The sequence below is a fragment of the Ciconia boyciana genome, chromosome 7, assembly GCF_034638445.1.
Source record: "Ciconia boyciana chromosome 7, ASM3463844v1, whole genome shotgun sequence".
Classification (NCBI taxonomy): Eukaryota; Metazoa; Chordata; class Aves; order Ciconiiformes; family Ciconiidae; genus Ciconia; species Ciconia boyciana.
The window spans coordinates 10,026,348-10,050,306 of record NC_132940.1 but is presented as its reverse complement, the minus strand read 5'-3'; the positions used below and the strand labels follow the sequence as shown (position 1 = coordinate 10,050,306).

Below are 23,959 nucleotides of genomic sequence, written 5' to 3'. Positions count from 1 at the left end.
AGAGGAATGTCAAGCTCTGATCCAGCCTTATTTCAACGTTCTGGCTCCTCTAGAGAGTGACAGCGAGCAATTCCCCTCCTTGAAGCAGGCACCTGTGAGCCTCCAACCCCTGTAAAGGGGCAAAAAGCAGTGCACGTCGGCTGACAGAGGTCTATTCCCCCAGCCCTGCTCTTTGTTAGGACCATGTCTGTCAGGGCTTATCTCTAGGAGAAAGAAGAGGGTATCGAGGGAAAAGAGGGAAAGGGAAGCACAAGTTTCACCAGGCATTGGCTCTGGAAGGACAGAAAGCCATGAACAAGCATGCCAGGACCCCGAGCCACACTGTCACTGTGTGCTCAAGTGCAGGAAGGGTGGTGGGGAGCAGGACACACAAGGATGGGATGGTTGGGGGAGCAATGTAAGGCACCACTCCCTCCTGAACACGCAGGAACCAAGGCTCTCAGCAGCACCTCCATAAGATCCCATAAAGGAGAATCATGGGCAGTCCTTCAGATGCCCGGGTCTTTAATAGGATTTAAAGGGTGGGAATTAATTGTAGCTATCTCAGATGCAGGCTTATAGTTGGAGCTATTTGACTGTATTCCCGCTATAGTTCATGGGGAACAAGGTGTCTCAAGAGGACAATTCTTTCCCCCCAAAGGCATGTCTCTAAGGTAGGTGAGATGACCTGCTTCTGAAGATCTCTGTCTCTGGAATTCAGGTCTCCTGAACCCCAGCCAAGCTCCAGCCTCAGTGAGGCCTTTGACTGGTAAGGACAGGTTCCTAAACTGGGATGGGGCCACAGGGTGGGGAAGAGGAAAACTGCTGATTCTGCAGCACAAAAAGCAGTGGCTGGTGGGGACACAGCTCCCCTCCTCGGTCCCACAGCAGCTCCCCAACAATGGGCATGGCAGGGCCTGGTGTCCCTTCTTTGGTGTCTAGGCTCTGAGCTTTGACATGAAGGAGAAGTTGGCTTACTTGGCCCAGTGGCTCCAGGGAGGCCATGCTGGTGTAAGCAGGAGGAGGCTCAACATTGAAATCCAGCTCAAATGCCTCTGGTGCAGTTTTGACCCGCTCTCTGGATGGGCCATGGGCTGGAAGCTAGGAGATTTGTTTTTTATCCCCGTGTCACCCACCAAGGAACCATCAAAACCTCGTTAAATCACTTTACTTCTATTACTCCCCTGACTCTGATCTGAGTCAAGACCTTGAAGCGTTAGTGTGACACCACCGGCACTAACCCAACGTGAAGTGTTTTGCAGGCTCTCACTGTGATTTGCAGGTCCCGATTGCCCAGGCCACCTGCAAAATACCTCCGTGATGACAAATTCAGCCCTGGAGTGACATTGACCTGCAGCAAGGCTGAGCACTTACAGGGGCATCCTAAAGCCACAGGTGGGTCATGTTGTTAAGGCGAAGTGTATCATCTGCTGTGGGGCCAGAGGAAGGGATGGGGATGGGACGGGAAGGGACGGGGGCAGTGGGGACTGCTGCATGGGACGGGGAAAGAGGAGGAGAGGAGTTTGCTGTCACAGTGATGCAGCCTGAGGGTCCCCTGCCATGGGGATGCAGTGATGCAAAGATGGACACGAGGATGCATCTAGCAGGTAGGGAAGGAGCAGGTGAGAAACAACTCCAGCACAGCCCGAGGGCCCTTTTCTGAAATGAACTTTCAGTGTGTGGGAACTTTTCCTGTACCTCGCGGTCAGGTTTAGCTTTCCCTCATTCCCAGAGGAGACTGTGTATGGCCCTTTTCAACCGCCGGCCCTGAAATCCTTCAGGAAAACCCTACAAATACAAATCCTGCACCCACATGTGGCACCAGCAGAATCAGGCCTGCCGCTCCTTTCCAGACAACTGCAGAATGGTGTAAAAACACAGAACGTTGTAAAAACCAATAACCTTTGAAGCACGCCCTCTGAGTAATTACCCCATTCCCATCTAATGACTTAAAGATGTTATATTCCTCTCTGATTTGGCAACAACAAAGATTTCGACCTTATTAAAACCAGCCCATCAGGAAACTACATGTCATCCTTTAAAAAAAGAAAAAAAAAAGGAAAAAAAAGAGGAAAAAAAAAAGGAATTAAATTCTTTAAAATCCCTGTGAACAATAATTCAAGATACTGTAGCTGAAGAACCATGATTTGTTGTAGAGTGTCTGGGTGGTCCCGACGCAGGAGATGACAACATTAGCTCTTTCCTTTGCCCTTCTAAGAAATGCTTTGATGATTCTCTAATATCCTAAGAATATCCCCCCGTGATTCTGCACTGGGACGGGGCAATCACAGAGCTGGGATAATGCATCCCAGTTTTACCCGGGGCCTGGCCCTTGCTAAGAGGAGATAGCTCAGAGCCCTTTGCTTCACCAGTTCTGCACAGATATCTGAGCCAGGATGTGTTTATGGTAGTCTAAATAGTGATGTGGGCTCAAAAACATCCACAAACTCACCCCCACCCACTGCACACATCTGGCTGTGTACCTGATTTGTATGTGCAATTAAGGGACTCATCATCACCGCTCAAATAACCAAGTACTTGTTTCACTGCTCCTTGGACAGATAATGATTGCAGTTTTTACAGCCAAAGTAAGCAAAAACATCAAGGGTGCATACACAGATGGGCTTAGTATTGTAAAACTCTTGCCAGTGATGCAATCGGTGAAGATTTTTGGGCAACCTGCTGATACACAACACGTAAAGAGTTCATTTGATGGTGCTGCAATCAGGTGGTTTTGAACCAAATCCCAAGCATGAGCAGAATATCTGTCTTTTGTCTGTATTTTGCAAACTGCCTGCTCTCACCAATACAGCCCCACACGCAAAACAATCTGCATTTTTGGGGTGGTCAAAATCATAATCTGTATTTTTTGTTGGGCTCAACCTTTCAATTAATTAGAAGCAGAGTGACTCAGTCTGCCCTCTCCTATGTGCACTCAAGTGTTTGTTTGGCATTGTGTGGGCCCTATGGCTCAAATATTTTTTGCAGATGCACAGAATTAACCATGCATGTTTAGATGTGTTTGGGGAACACATACATTCATAAAGATGTATATATTTGACCCTGTCACTTTCTTGTTAAACACTGTAAAAGATATCGACTTTCCCCTCCAGATTTTAAAATGATTTAGAAGAGGCAGTAGTGGGGAAGTACCTAAAACATCCTGTCAAATTAAGTATTTTCTCCAAGACTGTTCTCTAAGACACACAATTATTTCAGCTAAGAAGATGCCTGTGCAATGTATTAAGGAACAGAACGAACAACCAAAATATAAACTGGCTTGAATTGATGTCCATTATACTGCTTTTTTGCATTTGATTTTGATTTTCTTTTTCCTTCTCCCTGTTCTTTTTCCATCTCCGCATAAGAGATTTTCTCTCCGCTTAGTCTGTATCACATTTTTCTCTCTAATTCACTGGGCTCACTTTCCTGCTCACTGCTTGTATTTTTCCAGAGTCTCTCTTAGTAAGAATAATTAAGGTTGGGTCAGATCTTTGAACCTGTTATTTGGAGCAGTATTGAATTCAAGCTTGTTCCACTGAACAAAAGCACTGGCTTATTTTTCTTTCCAACAGACTCACTCTCAAAATAAAAAAAAGGTTCATAGGGCATATCTACCAGGCAGAAATACCAAGGACATTAAATTGCTGCATTGCCTACAAGGTTTGGGTTCCTCCTGCTGCTTGCAAAGCAACCACGGTGATACCAGCCACAGCATAAACTCCTTCTCCCCAAGCACTTCCAAACCCTCTAAAAGCTTGGAGATGCCATCGGTGGCTCATAAAAAGCTGCTTGCTGGCCTGCAGGGCGGGAAAGGCTGCAAAAGCTTTCCCTGCCGGGTGTCATAACCCGGACCCTGAAGTGTCTCTGCAGAACTGAGCTTTTGTGACCATGGTCCACACCACGTCTCTCCACGGTACTGCTACGTGAGGCATCCCTGTCACCCAGGAGCTCACAGGCGATAGGCTTGGCTCCCTCGCCTTCCAGTGCTGTGGGCTCAGGCCCCAGGCATAATGCTTACTTTGTTCAGTTAAGTTATTCAGGAATTGTAAAGAGGAGATCTGAGTGAAATCGGAATTTGGCCTGGCATTTTCATAATTGCAGGAACCCAGCTTTTATAGCATTAAAACCATGTGAATTTAAATAAATCCTACTTCTCCTTCATCCCAGTGAGTAACTGGACTTAGACCACAGCTGCCCTTTGGGGTCCTGCTGGGTTTTCAGCACGCAGCACAGCCCGCGCTGCCGGCAGTGTCAGGGAATCAAATTTCCTCCCGTTTCACTCTACAATGAATCTGTCTTCTTAGATAAACCCGCTACCACAGTATAACTGTGGTTAAACCCCTCTTATAAACCAGCTGCCCACCACAACAGTAACGTCGTCTTCCTCCCTGTCATACTTTTCTTCACTTAGTTTCACAGGGCATGAAGCTCACTAGTCAGAAGGGGAATAGCAGAACCAGAAATAAACCCCAAATCCCTTACCCTTTTCCTTTGGGCTAGCATTGACAGTGTTGTGTGTTTGCATTTCTACTGAATTTTAAAGATATTTCTTTTTCTTCATGGTAACTCAAGTGCCTTCACTGGAAGATGAAGTTTTTTTACATTTTATGGATTTTATGTAGCTCTGCTAAGTCTGGAGCTTTACCTTGAGGAACCGCAGATTTGCAGTCTTTCGGGGCTTAGATACTGCTAGATACGAAGATCACTCAAATACATAAGAAGTCCAACTTAGGGCTGCAGTGTTTTGAGAAGATTTGTTCTGGCTTTTAGATGGTAAGTGACCTCTTCAACACATCTGCGTACCCTGGGGCAGAGAGGCAGACAGCCATTAACACAGCAAGCAATCTCCTTTCTGAGGTCCCATCTTCAACCCAAACGGAGCTTTTGAGATTACTCTACTAACTTTTCTCCCTGATGGGTGCAGTGCAAGGAGCAGGAATGGCACGGACTGGTCTCTGCTCCTTCCATAGCCTGAGCAGCGGGGAAACGTCTTGCTCCTGACACCAACAGCTCCAAGCTAACGTGCACAGGGGTCCAACCTCCCTGCAGGGTCCGTGCTGGCTGTGCCAGCCAAGGGAGCAATTCCGTTTGCTCTGAAGAAGATGGAAACAGCCACATTTTGTCAGCTGAGTAGTGCTGTAAGTTAGGAGTCTGAATGTGGAGCTGGCCACCACCCCGCTCGACAGGGAAAACACAACACTTGCTAAAGGAAAAACCTCTGTATCGAGAATAGCAATTTAGGGAGCTTTACTACCCACTTCTGTGTTTAAGGAATCCCACTCACCCTGGGCATGAGCCCACTCAGCACTTCTTACAGCGTCTGCAACTGCAGTCAGCCTTGTGAGTTTAACACAAACCACACTCTTCACCCACCCCAAACAGCAGGGTAAAAGCGCTACTGTGTATTGAATTTTCGCTGCCTGTTAAACCAGACAACTTATGTTTCAGCTGAGTGAACGTAAAGAGTTTTGTAGAGCTGTGTTAAAGTGCATTTCAGATTTAGAGGAATTCCCTTTACCTGCGGGTACTCAGTGCATTTTCCCTTCTTATCTGTTTGACAGGAGCCAGAAATAGGGTTTTATTTTTTTTGTGTGCGATAGACAATATGCCATGAGGAGTCGTAGTTAAAGGCTCCAAGGAGCCAATCCTCAGAACATCTGGCTAGTGAAAGCCCTGGATATGGAAAATATAAATGTCAAGGCTCATATTTATAAATTGGAAGGGCCATGACGACATCTGCTAACAAGCTTTCTTCCAGAGCCCATTTGCTGTACATGGTTATTCACAGGCAACAATAAACATGTGCATGGATCACATGCACGGTCTGCCCTTCCTTTCAGTCGCCGAAGGAACACACGCTCCAATAACACACAAACGCTCTGTTCTCACAACACAGAAATACAAGTGTTTGCAAACCTCACAGCAAAGCTCTTGCATACCAGACCACAGTGGGATACACTGCTGGAACAGACTAAAAATAGCTGGACAAAAAGCCTTGCATTAACACAGAAGACAGTCAAACTCACTTAGTGTTAACTCTTTCAGTGGAATAAGCACCCTCTTTTTTTGCCTCACTCCACAGGAGACACTTTGTGCTACAGGCCCAGTCCTGAAACCTTATTTTTATGATTGAGTAGTTGTGGATGGGAATCTCAAGACTTAAAGAGAGTCTAACCTATTCAACCGTGGTAGCTTAATATTAACATTAAAACAAGCTGTAGGTAAAACAAACTTGCTTCTACATTTATACCCACAGGCACCTTTTCTCCAGCTTAATGCCAACTGTAAGTGCATTTCTGATGCCTGAGAAATAAAAAATCGATCCAATGCATAAGCATAAAGGTTTTGCTAACAACTTATTATTGTAGGTATCTAGACCACAGTTCGCCCCTAACAGGCCCCCAACACTCCTGGCACTGGCCACCATCACAGAGACTGCCCATGAGGCTGCCAAGTTGTCAAGAGAAGGAAAAGCACTACAGAAAGAGCCTGGACTGCTTTATGATGTTCATGAATTTAGCAAAGAATAAATGGAGCCAATGCTGACTGTCTTGTCCAGTCTGCAGTGTTCTTGGCCACAGATACATCTGTGTGGAAATGGTAGGAAAAGCAAAGAAGATTAAATAACATGGAGGAGATCCATCTCCTGGTTAAAAAATGAAGAGGAAGGGTGCCTAGCTATGCCTCCTACCTACTGCAGTCTGCAGTAATGCCAGATGACAAAGACACGCTAGCTATACGTGAGATGTGCCCCCATCTCAAAGAGGTTCTGCTGAAGGCTGCAGGCTCCAAAAACCCACGCTTTCATGGGCATGGACTGACTGCAAAGGGAAGTACAGTGTTTGTAGGATCACAGCCTCCTGCAAGGTGAGCTCAGAGAGCTGGAGGTGAGTGCAGAGGTCTGGGGATGGAGATGGAGATGCTGGAGGGGTCCCTTCCTACTCCTTGCTCCAGGGCCCATGCCAAGCGCATGCAGCCAGAGTTAAAAAGGGCAGGCAGAAAGAGTATTGGCAAAAGAGAAAATTTAAGCAGAAAATGGAGAATCATGGAACTGAAAAGTTACCAGGTTGTCCAAAATCAATCAACCAACTCCTGTGCCAGGAGTCCTGGCACTGGGTGAGGAAATGAGACTGCGCTGGCTGAGAAACAGCGGAACAAGTGGGGATGTGCATCACGGAGGAAGAGATTATCATAACTCAGCAGCTGCTCCTTCTTGAAATTGAATCCTAAGCAAACATTTTGTTTGTGCTGCATCAGGCAGATCTTAGGTGGCTTAACAAAGCTAGCAATGGTAGGGCTGTATTCAGCCCAAGTCAGAAATACACCAAACTGGGGCAGATAGAAATATATAATATAGACTATCTTTAGTCAACACATCCCGAATGAAAAGTAGAAAACAAGAAAGGAAGAGAAAGCTCTTAATAGGTTCCATAAAACAACTTGCATTGTATTTTCAATCTTAATCAACATTGAGGGAAGGAGCAGAAAGTGCTGTTGGATATCCAGTGCTGAAAAATACCTCACTCTTCAAAAATCCTAGCTTTTGTGTGCTCCAATTTTGTTATTCGCTCGCCTTCAAAAATATGGATTTAATATTCATGATGGATTTAAATTTCACGAAAATAAAATACCTAATGCATTACCAATAAAGAATTTAGTTTCATGGAATAAAATTGCAATCTATGTACAAATTATGTCTCTATTTCCAAGAGACTTCCGTGTTCTTTAACTCTAATGATTTTATTTTCAAGTATTTATAGCTTTCATTAAAATAGGGTTTTTATATTGCTTCATATTAATTGTTCATACTGGTGGTGAGTCACTTAAGCAACAGTGAAAGTAAATATGCAAGTCTTTTGCTTATTTTTTTTTAGTTCATCTGTGTTTGTTTCATCACAGTGGCAGCATGTTATAGAGGACAACAACAGAACAGAGTTAAACACACATATCTTTTCGTGTGTCTAGCAGGTGAAAGTGTGGCTGCACATCTTTTCAGCCCCATCTGGAGGATAACAAATTAAGTCTTTGACTTTACAAGGGGAAAGAAGTTATCACTCACGGCCAGCTGACAGGGAGGGTCTATCAGCACGGAGATGCTAGAGTTTTGGACACGAACGTCAGGACTTCCCGTGCGTTACTGCGATGCACGAGAGAGTTGTGTGCTGAGCCCAGGTTTCACAGCTTTAATTAATACGTTCTGTGCACTCTGACCAACCTGATAATCCAAGAAGCCTCAATAAAAACCATCTAGGGAGGGAGGATATGTCATCACCGTATCATATGTTACAGTCGGGAGATTTACCTCTTATTTATACTGCACTGAGTTATACCGTGCTGCTATTTTACTTCCACTGGAGGGCTTGCGTACTTGGGGCTGTGCAAAGGGTGTGACGAAAGAATTGCCAACGTCAGTGCTTGTTTAAAGGAGGCATCAAGCCATCTGCTTGTCTTAAAGGGGGATCAAATGGAAACAGTAAGAAACTAAGAAGGGGAAAATGCAGTATTCCCCACACTTTACTCCCTGCTCAGGAGGAGCTGAGGACACCTTAACAGAAGCAAGATTGCATGTTCGAGAGAGTCGGGGAGAGAGAAGGACCAACTGACGCACTGCTTCACTGCCCAAAATGTCTTCTTCTGGCCACTGTATATCCACCAGAGTTCATAAAAGACTGGGCAAACTAAGAAGATTTAGGCCAGTTCAGGATATAAAGGTTCAACTTCCACTGAGGAACCAGGAGGGAGCATTTGTCTAGGAGGTGTTTTGAGACCACTCAGCGTGACAGAAGGGTCTTGTACCCAAGCTGTCAAACCATGAGATTTTTCTGATGAGTAGGTATTTGTATGCCATGCCCTGGAGACTGGGGGCAGTCACTGATAGGGACTGTGATCATGGAAGTTTCCTGGGAAGGAAATCCTGCCAGGAGAACAGCAAAGGAAATGGTAGACAGAAGTGCTGGAGGAGAGCCAAGGGGCCACACAACACAGTTAAGCCCCAAATAGCAATGAGGTGTGACAAGGGAGGGAAGGTGGACTCCAACACACCTACGCTCCCGCTGTTCCTGGCTGCTGGAGTGGTCCCTCCGGGAGACAGCTTCACTATAACAAGTTAGAAAGGTCCTGAAGCTGCATCCTCGTCCTCGGTCGAACACAGGGCAAATAAATGCAATGGTGGCAACTGCTTACGTGACTGCACGGGGACAGGCTGGAGGAGGGAGTGATCCCCCCTCCCCATGAGCATCAGTAGGCATGCACTCTCCGAGCAGTATCCTTACCAGGGAGGTGGACAGAGTAATTTAAACAAACAAGGCCCCAGTGATGGAAATTTCAAGCTCAAAGCTACCATATGGAGGGAAATCATCTGACCACAATTTACCTGTTAGACTTCAAAAGTGTCTAGGTCTCCTCTAAAGAAAAGCAGTCTTTTCTTTAATGAAGTTAAGTACTGTATTTCAGCACCGTGTGTTGTGAAAAGGAAGCAATTTGAATTCATTTACTGAAATTTACCTTTCAGATGCAGTTAAGTGAAATTAAAAGTTTGTCTGAGTTGACAGAGTTCTGTTTTCCATCACTGCATTGTCTTGAAAGAAAGGATAACAGGCTAAGTGCTTAAATTCCATCCAAACTGATAAGGTTCACTCTATACAGGCACACTTAGTGCAGTTTATTACACATTGTCTCCCTTCATCCATCACTGGTATAACTTTTTTTTTTTGGCCTAAAATAACTGTTACTTCCAAAAGAAATTGATATTTGTGATGTTATTGCATTCATCTGGGGTTGAATAGTCAGCACTGGGCTATCAGAGAAACGCCATTTCCAATTACATGGGGAATTCATTTCATTTCCCACTAATGGCAGGTTTTGCAGGGCTGAGCTTACATCTGGGACAAGAATTTCTTTTTTTCTCTTCTGATAACAATTCTTTTCCTTTAATTTCTTTCCTGTGCGAGTGAAGCATCTGTGTGTCCTCAGTGTCTTTCCAAACACCATCTTCACCGAGATCCCTTCCTCGGCAGTGGGAATGAACCTCTGAATTTGCCCATTACATCCTCTCTAATTCTTCCTTCCCACCTCTGTATTTCTCTCTTGCACATCCCCCAGCTGCCATCGCTCCTTCCAAGCCTCACACCTCCTGAAACACCCTCCCAGTTACTAACTCCCTTCCCTCCCTTTTCCCAGGAGCTTTCCTCCTGCCCTGCCTTGGGGCCCCAGGAGCTATAATGCTCACCCCCACCTGGGAGAGGTTCCCTGTTCTCTTGGGCTGGTTTTGTTTGCAGACTTTAACTGTTTGCCTGTTAGAACAAAGGTGTGATCCTGATCTGGCCTTCATTGACTACTCTGAAATGTCACAAGACATTCTCTACTCTTTCAATTAACAAAGCAGCCCATCATGAAAAGCCAGTGAATGATCTGTAGTTAATTATCTATATTACAAGGGGAAGCTTAGCTATCACAGTGTCAACAGGAACAATAATACACTCTGTATGCTAAACTGCAGCCTTCCAGCCCAAGGGTTTTGCCTCCCCTCCCTGCTGTCCCAGCTGGCTTTTGGCTATGGGAGCTACCTAGGGTTTAAGTTTTGTCTAAGTTCAAATTCCTCCCAAAGACAGACTTCAAATCTGCACATTTCTGCAAAATCAAGTAGTTAAAGAAAAAGTCCCGCTACTTGAAATCTCCATTTAATTTTGATTCTTGACAAACAATTTCAAACACGAACTGCAGCCAGGCAGGACTTTTTCATTTTGTTTAGATTTTGGGGGAAGGAGGCAGAAGGGAGAGGAAACCACACATTTCATCAGCATTTTGTATTTTTTAATAGCCTTCAGTGCAGCCGATTACCCAGGAGATCAGCAAATCTTAGCTCTGTCAAAGACAGGAGAAGACAGAGCAAAAGCTTTCTCATCCTCCACAGCAGTACTAACCCTCCAACACACAAATCTAAACACCGTCCACTCAGGGGTGCCAACTCAAATGCCTCAGCTGTTAAGACAGAACAAAAAGGAAAGGATAATCTCCAAGGCATAACTGAAAGTAAATACTAATAATGATGTGTGACATTAAATGATGACTCATTTTTCACGAGGCCATTTTAGAGTGTAGCTATAACCTCAGATCAGACCCAAACGACTGTGTGAGCTGAAGTCTTAGTGGAACTATTAATTATGGATTTCCTGGCTTTTATAGGATGGAGTCAGACCTTTGATGTTCCTTTAAGATTGTTCTCCTGTGTTCATTTCCTTTGTTTCTGTGTTGGTAGCTTAAAAAAACACCCCAAGATTTCCATGGAACTGTATGAGATAGCCTAGAAATGCATAGTCCATAAAAGCCCTGCAATTCATGGCTCATAAAGTCCTCTAATCCACAGTCAATAAAGCTTTGGAAAAGAACTGTATGAACCACAGTCATTTCACAGTTCAATGAGGTTCATACAAGAATCAATAATCTGGTTTAAATTCGCCTGGATTTGTCCTCCACCTGTATATTTCTCTTCGACTTTTCAGGTTGAAAGGCAGCTGAAACAGCTGAATTCTGGAGACCTCGCATGGAAACAATGAGTTTTATGCAGCTTTCACCCAAAAGCTGTAACAATGACCTAAACCCCTCTACTTTGTCTCCAGGGTGAACAAGTCAAGTTTCAGGTGACAACAGGTGAGTTAGGAAACTCAAACTGGAAGAAGAACCATTTGGAAATAGGGGGCCGTAGCTCAAGGTAATACTATATGCAGAGACCTCAGTCCATATAGAACATGGGGGGCTCCAATTTAAGAATATGCAAACACATAATGGATCTATGGGTCAGGCCAGAGTGTGAACTTCTAGTACACTGATTATCCTCCAAAAATGAGTGCTAACAGTCTCACGGTTGAGTGTTAGTGAACATTATTAAGGCAACACGATATAAGTTCACATGCTTCTCTCCTGCACAGGTAACACTCCATTGCCTGTATTATTAGCCATCCTAGCTATTTCCTCCCAAGAATGATCACACTACAAAGTCTGGTGACAGGCACACATTTCTGCTCTTTTCTTGCCAATCAGAAAGGAACCAGTTAGAGAGAACTCACTGTTTATTGCCTTGTGCAAGGTCCAGCTTGCAATTAATGCTGCTGAAACCCAACTGCCAAAAGCACAATATGCAGCAGCTGGTTTATGAAAGTTGAGACCCCATCCAATTTATGGGGAAACCAGAGCTGGTTGTGAGTCTCTGATTTAGCTGAACAGTTTGTATTTCTTGTTTTGTTTTGTTTCCAGGAAAACACCAGAAGTTACTCCAGAACTGTAGAAGCACTAAAACCATCTGAAAGCACTAAGGCAGACTTCCCTTCTTCCAGCCTTTCCTCATTTCTAGGGCTGTGATCTCCCACTAATATCTCCCTGGGATCTTTCAGCAAGGCAGGCGACACACAGCGTCTGGTTCATCACCAGCGTGGTGGGAGCGGAAACTTATGTTTCCTTATCCCAATCTCCATCCTTATGAAATGGAAGTAGAGGGATAAAAGGTTTCGATTCAGATGAAATCTCACAGGAGCACAGAGCGAATAATTTAACTGTAACCTGGGGAACTACCCTTTTAAATACTTTTCCTAGGAACGTTTCTTACTGAAATAAAAACAGCAAAAGGCACAAAAGCCCACCAAAGCTATGCAAGCACCACTGCTTTAGACCCCCAGCTACATATTTCCACAGCCATATCAGGCTCAATATCCAATATCCTTTCTGGATAGATAGGACGTGGGCAGGATGATTGTGCCTAACTGCCAGGCTCCCACCAGGTCTATTTAAGCACCTCACTTGTATGACACATGTGGTGAGCTGGACCAGACACCCTTGTGAAATGCTGGGACATCATGGGACACCACGACTTGGTGGTCCCCAGGCAGAAGAAAGATAGAAAAGTCCCTTGTCCTTCAGGCAATCAACTATGTTGAATCAAATGCCTCTTAGTTCATGCTTAAACATCCTTTGTGGAGAGGATCCAACCACTGAACACACCTTGAGAACAAAACACATGAATCCTTCTTACCAAGGCTGGCATTAACCTCAGAAATAGCCTTACTACGTTAAGATTAATATGCACCACTTTAATAACAACCCTTACATCACTCACTCTGAGAATACAATAAACTAAAAAAAAATAAGGCAACTGCTTCATTAAAAAGAATGAATAAAAAAAATAATCCCAAAACACAAATATGTGGAGTTTTTTCCTTAGCAAAAGGAGAAGCTAAGGAAGAGAGATTCTGACTCATTTTACTTGCAAGGAATTTAGGTGCTATGAAAATGGGAATAAGAGTAATGCTCAAAGACAATCATTACATGTATAGGCAAGCAGCCAGTTCCCAACAGATTATTTCATTCCTTTTACTTGTTAGGAGATCTAGAAACATTATGACTGTTTATCTGCCCATGATTTGGCCTGGATAAAGGCACTAAGAGCTTTCCCAGTTTTAGAGGTGGGAGAATAAATTGCCCAGGAATCCCAAAAGCACACATCGAGAAGCCCTGGTAAGACATGAAGGCTCTTATTCAAACACTGAATGGGAGTTTTTAACCTTGGACTAAGACTGGAATGGCCATGGAAATGTGCCTACCTCCATTCTCTTCACATAGAGGCCTTAGTTAAGTACTTCATTTTGCCTCAGTTGCTGTTTTCACTGCAGTCTGAGATGTTAAAGCATTTCAGCCCCAGAACACAGTTAAGAAGATTGAAAGTCAGATATGTCAGAATCTTAAAAACTCCCAGGAATATTCTGCATGCTTGGAAAAATGGGCAGGTCTTTGGGCTGAAAACTGACAGTAAAGATTGGAAAATAATCACTGGAAGAAAGAGTGGGTGAGAAACACAGAGTACTTTCCATTGTCATTTTCTTCCTGTTTTTACTCTGACAAGTCTTTGTTTCTGTATATTTTAAACATTCTAAGCATTAGCTTTTTTCCTCTTTCCTTTTAGATCAAACGTGCCTATGAGCCTTCCTCCTAGTTCTTCATTAGGCTCCAAAAACATCACCTCACTCCCTGTCTCTCCCATTTAGCCTTTTCCAACCCTCCTTATGGTCTAATCAACAAGAGCTGGGATCTTTAAAGTGCAACTAGTTAGGAGACAGCAGGAAGAGGACAGGGACCATAAAAGTTATGACTCACCTGTCTTCTATCCGAACCCAGAGGTCATTGAACTGCCTCTGGCGATGGTGTTTGTGCTGCTTCTTGTGCCATTTCTTCTGCCTGCCAAACTCTTCCAGCTGGCTGATGCTATCTGGCAACAGGAGGTGAGGAGACAGGCTGTCTTCTTCATCCACCTGCAGGGGCTTCAGGGAAGGAGACATCAGTGGGACCTGCTCAGAAAGCTGGACAGCGGGCAGGGCTGTGGCTGAGGACCCTTCCAAGGCTGGGCTTGTCTTTGTTGTCCTTGAACTGCAAAACACAACATTTAAACATTTGATGAATAAGCGAGGGATCGTGCTAAGAAAAAGTGAAAGCAGAGAACTACGCCACTAAACTGCTAAGAAGGTGTACAAGGAGAAAGGCTTTTGCTCTGGGGCAGCAACTAAAGACAGCAGTGGCATTTCCTAGCAAGCTTTCAAATAAACACTAAACTGAAAAAGGGGGAAAAGGCAGTTGATAAGCTATTGCTGTTTTCTGGCATTTTAATGACTTCTTGCAGGCTTTAGAGCCTGCGGTAGGGGTCAATGTCACCTCCCCCCTGGGATGAAGGTTAAATGGCAAAACTGTGACCCTCTCTGAGGAAAACAGATGCCTTAACAGAAGCTGATCTTAAATTAATGAGATAACACTAGTTCCCTTCTTTTTTTTTTTTCAACTTTGGATATCACCTGTGGAAAACAAGTCATTGTTTTGACTGCAACAATAATTACGCTTCTTCATCCGAGTTAGGACTGGTGAAAGGGAAGCCCAGATTGATGACAGAAGCATGGCCTAATAGCTAGGCTGCTGGGATGGGATATGTGAGACCTGAACTCCAGCAGTTTTTGTATAATGGAGAAATGAAGCAAAAAAGGGGGTAAATGATCTGTCCAAAGCCACCTTCCAACAATACGGCCAGAGCTCTTTGCTCCTGTTTGAAATACTACCGCCTCTTGTATCTGACCGGAACTATGCGGAAAAAGGCCTTTTATTGTTTTCATCTAGAGTTTCACTAATTTTAGAAAAAAGTCAATACAAACTCTTTCCTTTGATACGTGGCCATGTGAACTTATATTTGTGAGCTAAGATATCTGAAACAAAAATCTAATAAACCAGTACTGACACAAAGTGATTTTTTTCCCCTAACTTCAGTAGAAGTTCCTGTTTGGTGTTATTTGCAAGAGAGAAACTTTTTCTCTCTCTGGGATGGCCCAATTAATTGTAGGTACAGAAAATGGAAGAGAATTAATAGGCAATATGAAGCCATGGTCTGCAAAACTATTTCTGTTACATGGATGCTATGACTTTTATGACAGAAACAATTAAAGCCACGTGAAAACTTTTGCCTCCTGAGTGAAACCAGTAAGACATTTTAATGAAAAAGTAATAAAAAATCCTAAACTTCATTGGTGACAATGTACAAAATGTGCTGCAAGTGAAACCACATGTTGCATTTATGGAACATTTTGTTCTCTTCCAAAAAGTCACATCTACTACTAATGGCAGCTTTTTTTCTTTTTGATTTTTTTGAAGTCTATTACAATAGCAGTCAAGATAGTCATCTCTACTTCCACTGCATCATGTTTCACCCAAAGGTCCTTCCAATAGCTACTGATAATTAATTGTTGCTACTACGAGACTCACTGGCAAAAACTACAGGAACTTTGTCACACATAGCCAACATTAATGAAGTTCTTCAGTGATCATATGACAGATACGAAAAGAAAGACACTTGTTTAAACTAATTCTAAAATTCTCCAAGGTTGCTTTCATTAATAAAAGACACAAGAAAATCCCATATTTTTCCTCTTTTTCCAAGCATTCAGACTCTCAGTGAGTCCTTTTCAAACTCATTCATACTCACTCCATGCTCTGTTTTACACCACAGAGAGATCTGGTGGTTCTGGATTTTTTTCCCCATTAAGACTTTCTTCCATGATTCATGTTGAGGATGAGCTTTCATCAGTGCAGCAACTTTCTTTGAGAGATCTTGGTGCTCTCCAAAGCCTTCAAGACTTCTTAGGCTGTGACATAGGCTAATGGCTGAAGCAAAGCATCTCTAGACTCATGTAAAAGGAAAGGCTCTCATAGGTTTGCATTGGGTGGGTCCCTCAGGCCACAGCAGACAGTTCTTAATTTTTATCCATTCATGATGGTGGATCAGTGAAGTATCAACATGCAAATGCAGCCATTTAGCAGCTTGGAAGATAACAGAGTGTGAACTTGGATAGGACAAGTTAGGCAGGTAGGAAGGACCTGGACCAAGCATCTACAAACACCACGTGGGTAACTGCAATGGCAGCAGGCAGCAACGGGTGGCAAGAAAACCCCGACCTCATTGCCTGCTGCGCTTGTGCCAAAGCAATGGGAATACAAGCTGGTTGATACTGCCCAAAGACAGCTCTGGATACCTCTGCTCTTCACTGTGTGGTGTGAATTCACCCAGGTCTTCCTGCAACCCAGCCATCCATCTGCACACTGGGGAGAAGAGCACTACCCTGGCCACAAGGCTGTGGTGGGCAGAAGCACGTTAAGAAGGCAAGAGCATGGAGCAGACATGAGACCCCAAAGTAGACAAACAGTGTGATCATCACAGCTATAACTGAGCTGTTGCCAAGACTTCTGTTTCCATTGACTTTCTTCTTGCCACCAAAACTGTGCCTCATGTTCTGATCAGTAATTCCTCAAGATGCTGAAGGTAGGAGCAGCCCTCATGTCAGCCCACATCTGCCAGCTCAAGGCTGGGGCTGCCATTTGGTTCCTTGAATGACATCTGAACACATACTTTCCACCTTTTAACACCTACTATTTTGTTACACGTGTTTACCTTGCTCTGAGTTCCTAGTAAACTGGAACCAGTAGAGAGGTGTTTTTATGGGTTGAGATTTTAGAAACCACTTAAGACGACTGGCAGCTCACTTCTTATTAAAATTAATGAGTTTGGGCATCAAAATCCCAGTGGTGGCTTTGAAAGCTTCTACCTTAATTGTTTCCACTACCATCACATGAGCCACAGGTTGTAAACTCGGTATTTCAGAACATTCTTTGGGAAGAGAATGAATAAACACTGAAGAAACATTAAAATGTTGTAACCTAAAGAGGGTTATAAACTAACCACTTGTACTTTAGAGTTGACGCAGGGGGAATAGCTCCACTGTGGCAACTGCATATTACATTTGGTCGATACTTGTTCCATTATTCCTGTACTACTAATAATTACCCCAAGACCTAGGAGGGACTGTTGAAGGCTGTATGTTGATGCATGCTTGCTTCTTTAAAAAAAATTACTTTTTTTTAAAACTGATTTAATAAATCTAGAGACCTAGTTGTTTTCAAATCTGATCATCATCCTACAGACATTCAACCAGAAGTGAAATCAAAGCTTTTAATCCCACAGAAATGGATATTTAATCCAAATACACTGTAAGAATATTTAAAGATTTTAATTCCAAGTAAGGTGGACTTCCTATCAGAAGATAATTTTCCCATTGATTTCAGTAAAAATTTTACCAATACAAAGGGCTTGAATTTATTAATATTCTGGATTTTTTACCCCCTAAAAAAAAAAAAAAGGACAAACCTCCCATCTGCAATAGGATACCTGGACAACAGATCTCCCCATTGCATGAAGCTTTACAGTTAGATTCAACTGATAATTTCATGGACTATTTAGTGCTTTTCCTTTGGTCTCAGTCTCAATGCACTCTGTTAGCACAGCTGCACTGTATGAAACCATGGGGATATAATACACTTTTTTTTCCACTCCTTCACTACTGCTGAGACAGCTTTTCAAGATACATAGTTATTTTTAAAGCCAGAGAAAAAGCAGGGCTAGTTTTCAGTTTGTGAGGCCACAGTGCCTCTTCTGAAGAAAGACTGAGAAAGTACCACCCAAATATCTTGGTCTACACAAAGATCTCAGAGATTTTTCATGAATAACTTGATACAACTCCAGGCTTAGAGGTGCCACCCATTTTTAAATCTATCATTCCCACACAGGGTGGTCTTTGAGAAACTAAAAGTATTTCAGGCCCTTAGGTGGGTTTTTCTCATCTCTGACCTTAATTTCCTTCCCTGGGATGCACAGTTCTGCAAAACAAGTTCTCTACAATAACAGAGTCCAAATAAGAAAGCTTGGGAGTCTCAGCAAATATCCTACGTGGCTTGGTCCTAAGGTACAGAAAACAGGGTGAAAACGAAAACATTTATTCTTGCTAGTTCTTGAAAATGCTTAATCCACAGCCAAAGACCCCTGTGGTTTTGTTTCACTTCTGGTGAAATTTGCCATCCTTTTCTAATTCTTTTCAAGAATTAAAAGAACAAAACAAAACACGCAAGTAGTTTAGGCTGAGCTGTATGCTCAATTAGGCTGTCTCAGCATTTCTCTCTCTGCCTTGTGGTCTCTACCGTCGCTCTGTGCTGGCACTGACAAAAGAAAATTGACTCATCATCGGGATTTGCTAGGGTTATTGATCTGGTCAGAAAAATGACATTAACACCATGAAGTTCTGTAACAGCTTCTTTTCGTAATTCCCAGGCTTAAAATTGCCCAGGTCCCACTTTCATTCAATCCCAAGCCACCTGGCAGTCTGGCCATGCCTTTCTCCCTGCCCAGGCAGGCATCTTCCTACTCCTCACATCGGGTATTCAATTTCCGCAGCTCAGAGGGCCGTGACCATCTCCAGGCTTGATAACCTCCTCTGTAGGGCGAATCGGAACATCCACGTTTTGTTTGTGCTCTGAACGGCTCTTGCAAATAGCCCACCTGTCCCCACGGGTGGAGGCTGCGTGGTATTGACACTACACCTTGTACTGCACCTCGTCCCCACCAACAGGGGTTTTCCCAACCACCGATTCATTGACAATTGTCTGAAGGGAGCATCAACCGGGGCAGACCCCACTAACGCCTCTGCCCACTGACCCTGCTGGGGTAATGCTAAAAATGTTTGGGGTGAGTTTCATCGAGCCTCCCCTGTGCTTCAGCAGGGCCAGGAATTTGCCCTTGCTTTAGCTCATAAGAAAAGGACATACCTTTGCTGACCATACACATCTTCCACACAACTAAACCATCAATCTATTTTTTCATCAATCTTGCGGTAAAGTTTCTGTTCCCTCAGATATGTGCAGAATCTTCTAAAATGCAAGTCTGCCAATCTGTTATTTGCATCTTGTCTTTGTAGCGCGAGTAATGGAAAAGTTTTGCTCAGAAGACTGCCATGCTTTGCATACGCTTCCAAGTACAGCAACATCGCTGAGGTTTTCTTGCTTCAATTTTGAGAACTGTCAGACAAGGAAATATTTTGTTTCATCAAGAGAGAAGCTGTGGTGATAGCAAGGAATGTGTGATGTGGCAGCTTTATCCTTATGCCACCGTTCTTGGGATGCACCCGGATGACAGCCAGACACTAAGTTAAGAGCATTTTATTATAGACGGATTCTCATAAATTCCAGTTTGGGAGTCTTTGTCAAGGCAGGAATTCGTCAGTCCTTTGCACGCACCCTTGCTCCCCTTGCCACAGGCCACAGAGACATCTGCTTCTTCCTTTTTTTTCCTTATGCATCTCAGAGAGAGCAGTCATGCACACCCACAAAACGGGCACCAGAATGTCCTGTCCCACAAGAAGTTTTATGTTTTTTTTCTCTTCCACGCTAGGATGAAACTCAGATTTTCAAAGCTCTTGGGAGAGCAGCAAACAAAAGAAGAACAGAAAACCAGGCAGAAATCCTAATCCACCCCAGCATAGCTTATAGGGCCTCTTACTAGTGATGGGAGGTATGGATTTAGACCATGGTCTCACATAACTAGGTGACACCTGTGCATACCACCACGCAGTTCATATCCTTCAAGATGAAAGCATATATATATCTCTGTGAGGTTTTTTTTACTGCAAAGGACAGTAACTCCAAAGAATAGACTGGAGAATTAGATTCTCTCCATACCTAAGTTATCTGAGCTGCTTCGGTAAGTAAGTGCCATAAATTACTGAGGAAGAATTTGGGTTCAAGAGACAGTAGAAGAGAATACCTGTGAAATCCCTGATTATTCACTTGCATGATCGGCTTAATTATAATGAGGTTATTTTATTTAGGATGCAGTTGCCTTAGGCCTGTACACTAAAGTTAAAGCATTTCCATTTCTTAATAGAATTTGGAAACAAAGTTGTTTTTTCATTTTTGCACCAGAGTCAACTACATCTCACCAGAAGTTAAATTAGGATAAGTAGTTAAATTAGATTACAGTCCACCCCAAACTTGGATAGTATCTCTGGACTGAGAATCCATGTCAGACTACTTCTCTGGGAAGAATCGCTGTTGTTCAAGAACAGTGTCCTTTGTTTGAAAGGGAATTTGGTCCTCAGTGTACACATATATGCAAACCCTCAACTCCGTGCATAAATGAAGTGAAAAGCTTGTGAGGTCAAAATATTCCCATGGATGGTGATGTTTTCCTTCCCAGTTTGAGAAACTATAAAATAAGAGAAGTAAGTAAAACTTTCGTTATCTATTCCATCTCATTAAAAGTGCAGCTGATCTAGGGCATAGGAGAAGAAATGCAAGCTTTCTGCAACTTTACCGGTTGAATTTGCTGAAAAAAAGAGAGGACAGCTGAAACATTTGTAACGTGCCATTTCCACATTTTCATATGAATTCTTTTATTTCAGAAAACTCAAAATGTTTCATTTCAGCACTTTCTGAACAAAGCTTTTAATTTTTTTTAGTCTTCTGTTTTCAAAGACTTAAATGCTACAAGTGGCCTTTTTTGTTTAAAAATTGATCTAAATTAAAAAGAAAAACCCAACTAATAAATAAAAATGACAAAAACCCAACAAAACCCAACCCCTGCCTTCAAAAATGTCCTCAAAATATTCCACTTCAGATTGCTCTGAACTTATTTCCCCTTCTCGACTGTTTGGTTCAATTCTTGAACTGAATAATCCTTTGTTCATGCATCTCTAGTGTAAACTGTGTAAGCTGCACACTCCAGCCTCAGAAGATGGGCTGTGCCCACAGAGGAAGGATGGGTCGACCCTCCAGTCTTGCTTCCATCTCCCACATTAATAGCAAATAAGAACCTTCTCTGCTTGTGGCACACAAAGCCTCTCCTCAGACTCTATTCCCTAAATCTTCACTATCTTACTATGACCATACCAATTTAGTGCTAAGCTATTTCTGCCTGGGTAGTTTGGTTTAAGCAAAATATTCATAATACAGCTGCCTTTGGTGCCTCACTGTCTTATGGAAGTTGTACTTAAAGCTCCTTGGACAGAATACCTATCCCACAGATCAAGATGGGATCTTTTCTGCTCAAGCATCCTGGTTCAACATGGGAGCACGTAGCTGTGCAGCTGTCCTGGGACATCTGGTTTGTTCTGGAAGTCTACTTCACTTGGAGGAAGAGGAGAGAAAGGGCATCACATTCAAATTACAACTCCTGTACGTCCATGTACCACTGGAAGACTTGCCACATAATGTTAACTGAAATGTTTCAGCGTCTTCTAATAAATTTTTGAGTGCTGCCTTTGCCATGAATTTTCAATACTTCTGCTTTTCCTCCCTGATTTTGGACAGAAACAAATGTTGGAGTATCAGCATTACCTCTGGATTTGAAATCCTGACTTCTGTCCAAATCTGCCAAGAATACACAGGCTTTCTCATGAATCTAAAGTGATGGTATTACACCACAAAAGAAGATTTTAGGGTTGCATTTTTATTGAATTGGAATATTTTCAAGCTTTATTCCACACATTTTTTTTTCTGTTATTGCTTGAAAACCATTAGTAACTAGAGTAAATATATTGCTCTTTCCTGTTAATAACTTTTTAATACACACATATATATTGCTTTAATAAAGAACAATGGTGGACTTATTACTGGGCAATGTAATCTCTGTTTCCTCTTTATAAACTCTCTGATCTTTCTATGTTTCTTTGAGGTGATGTCATATTAATTATACACAGCAGATTTTTCAGGTGCTGGAAATTAACTTCCATCATTCAACAAGTTCTGCAAAGCATAAAATTCTTATCCAGTTAGACCCAATCTGCAACACCAAGTTTCTTCAGGTCTAATTGTGACATTTCCAAAGTTTTGATTTGGGCTTAGGGTTTTGGGCCAGTTCTGATTCTACAATGTATTTACGGTGGTTTGGGCAGTGTCTGAGAAAGTGGACAATGGTGACCAAATGCCACCATCTCATCTCAGCAGTTAGGATCTCAGACTCCAGTGACCAGAAAGCAAGTCAAGGGCTGAACAAATCCTTCTTTCTCCTCCAGCTGCCACAATCAAACTAGAAATACTCACCAAAACTCGTCTCTCTCCTACTTCCATTTTAAGTCAATGGAGCTCCTGATGTCTGCTCCTCTCTAGTCATCATCAGCTTTTGGGACAGTGAGCTGTATAGCATGCGTAAAGGCAGGTTTGCTAACTCAGTTACAAAACTATTCTCATCTCACACGTTGTTATTCCCAAACCATTCCTGACCTCGGTTTAAGCACAGAAAAGAAAGTGAGGATGCATTTGTTCCATCCCAGTAGTTGTCATCCAAACAGGTTTCAAGATTAAGAAACTGACTGACAAAAAAAATCCCCCAAACTGGCTGCTTGATTTTGATTCCTCAGTAGAATTACAGCTAATACACAACTGTTGTCTGTATCTTACTCGTTTGCAATCCAAATTGAATTCTGCTCCCAGATTGTCTCCTTTGGGAATTGGTTTCCCTTCTCTGCTGGATCCTCCAGAGAGAAGAAGCATCTGGAGGAGTCTGTATTTTCCATCACGTCTTAAAAATAAACTCTCTACAGAGACATCAGCTGAGCAAGGTACCAAATGCCTAGCTTGAGGGACTAAAACATTTTCACTGACATCAGACTTAAACTAAGGGCAGATTATTCAATGTATGCCTGGCGCTGTTTCCTGCATGTCCCTCTGATGCTCTTGAAGCTGGGCCCTGGCAGAGACGAGATACTGGGTGGATCACAAATCTGTACAAGCATGGCAACTTGTCTTCCTTAAGTACCTCGTTCAGTCCAGGCTCTTACAATTGCAAGATCACAGATAATGTAGGCACATAAGTAGCTGCTATCACGAGAAGGAGAGAGAGATGGACCACTTAAACTGAGCAGCAGGCAGAAGTGTGGAACCATAAGAAGAGCCATAAGAAGACCATGCCTGCAAGAGGTCCCACATCTCTGTTACATGGAATCCACTTTTCCTCTCTGTAGCTGACACTGTAAAACATCTGATCTGCTTAGCCATTGATGGCTGCTGAGCTAAAAAAAGGAACACAGAGCCAGTCTGCCTTTCTCCAAAATACTGTTATAGCCCATCGGCATTGTTTTTATCACAGGGCCTGAGTGTTTCCAAGAAAAGAACAAAACAGTTGTCAGAAACCCTATTCAGACAACACTTCAGCCTGTCTGTGGGCATTTTTACTGCACAGTAATGGACAGAGCCCTTGAAACATGATGAAGGCAGGAGAGTTCTTCCTCCAAACTCCTCTTGCTTTAATGTCTAATGCTGTTCTGTCAACGCTAATGTTAACGGACTTCACATAAGGTCTCTCTACCTATTAGCCTGGTTTCACCTGGGTTCCCTCTCTGTGTTAACTCACACTGATGAAACTGCTTGTATCAAATACTTATTTCTGTCTGACAAATCCATCCTTCATTAAAATTCTTCATTAATGAAGCATGCACATTGCTGCTGAAACCTTAAGGAAGGAAATAAGGTTTTATATTCTCTTTTCTGGTTGTAAATTGAAACCTATGAGATTAGACCTTGAACTACAGCTTGAATATCTAGGAGACATCTGAGGCCACAAGATAGATTGATTTTT

The 23,959-nt window shown here is 43.0% G+C and overlaps 1 protein-coding gene across 1 annotated transcript in view; it reads right to left on the bottom strand.

Annotated features, from left to right (window-relative positions):
• Positions 1-23,959, bottom strand: part of TRABD2B (TraB domain containing 2B) — a 296,180-nt gene that overhangs the window by 8,765 nt on the left and 263,456 nt on the right. The window contains exon 6 of the mRNA XM_072867434.1: positions 14,125-14,394. Within this exon, the coding sequence (XP_072723535.1) occupies positions 14,125-14,394 (270 nt within the window). The remainder of the gene's footprint in view (positions 1-14,124; positions 14,395-23,959) is intronic.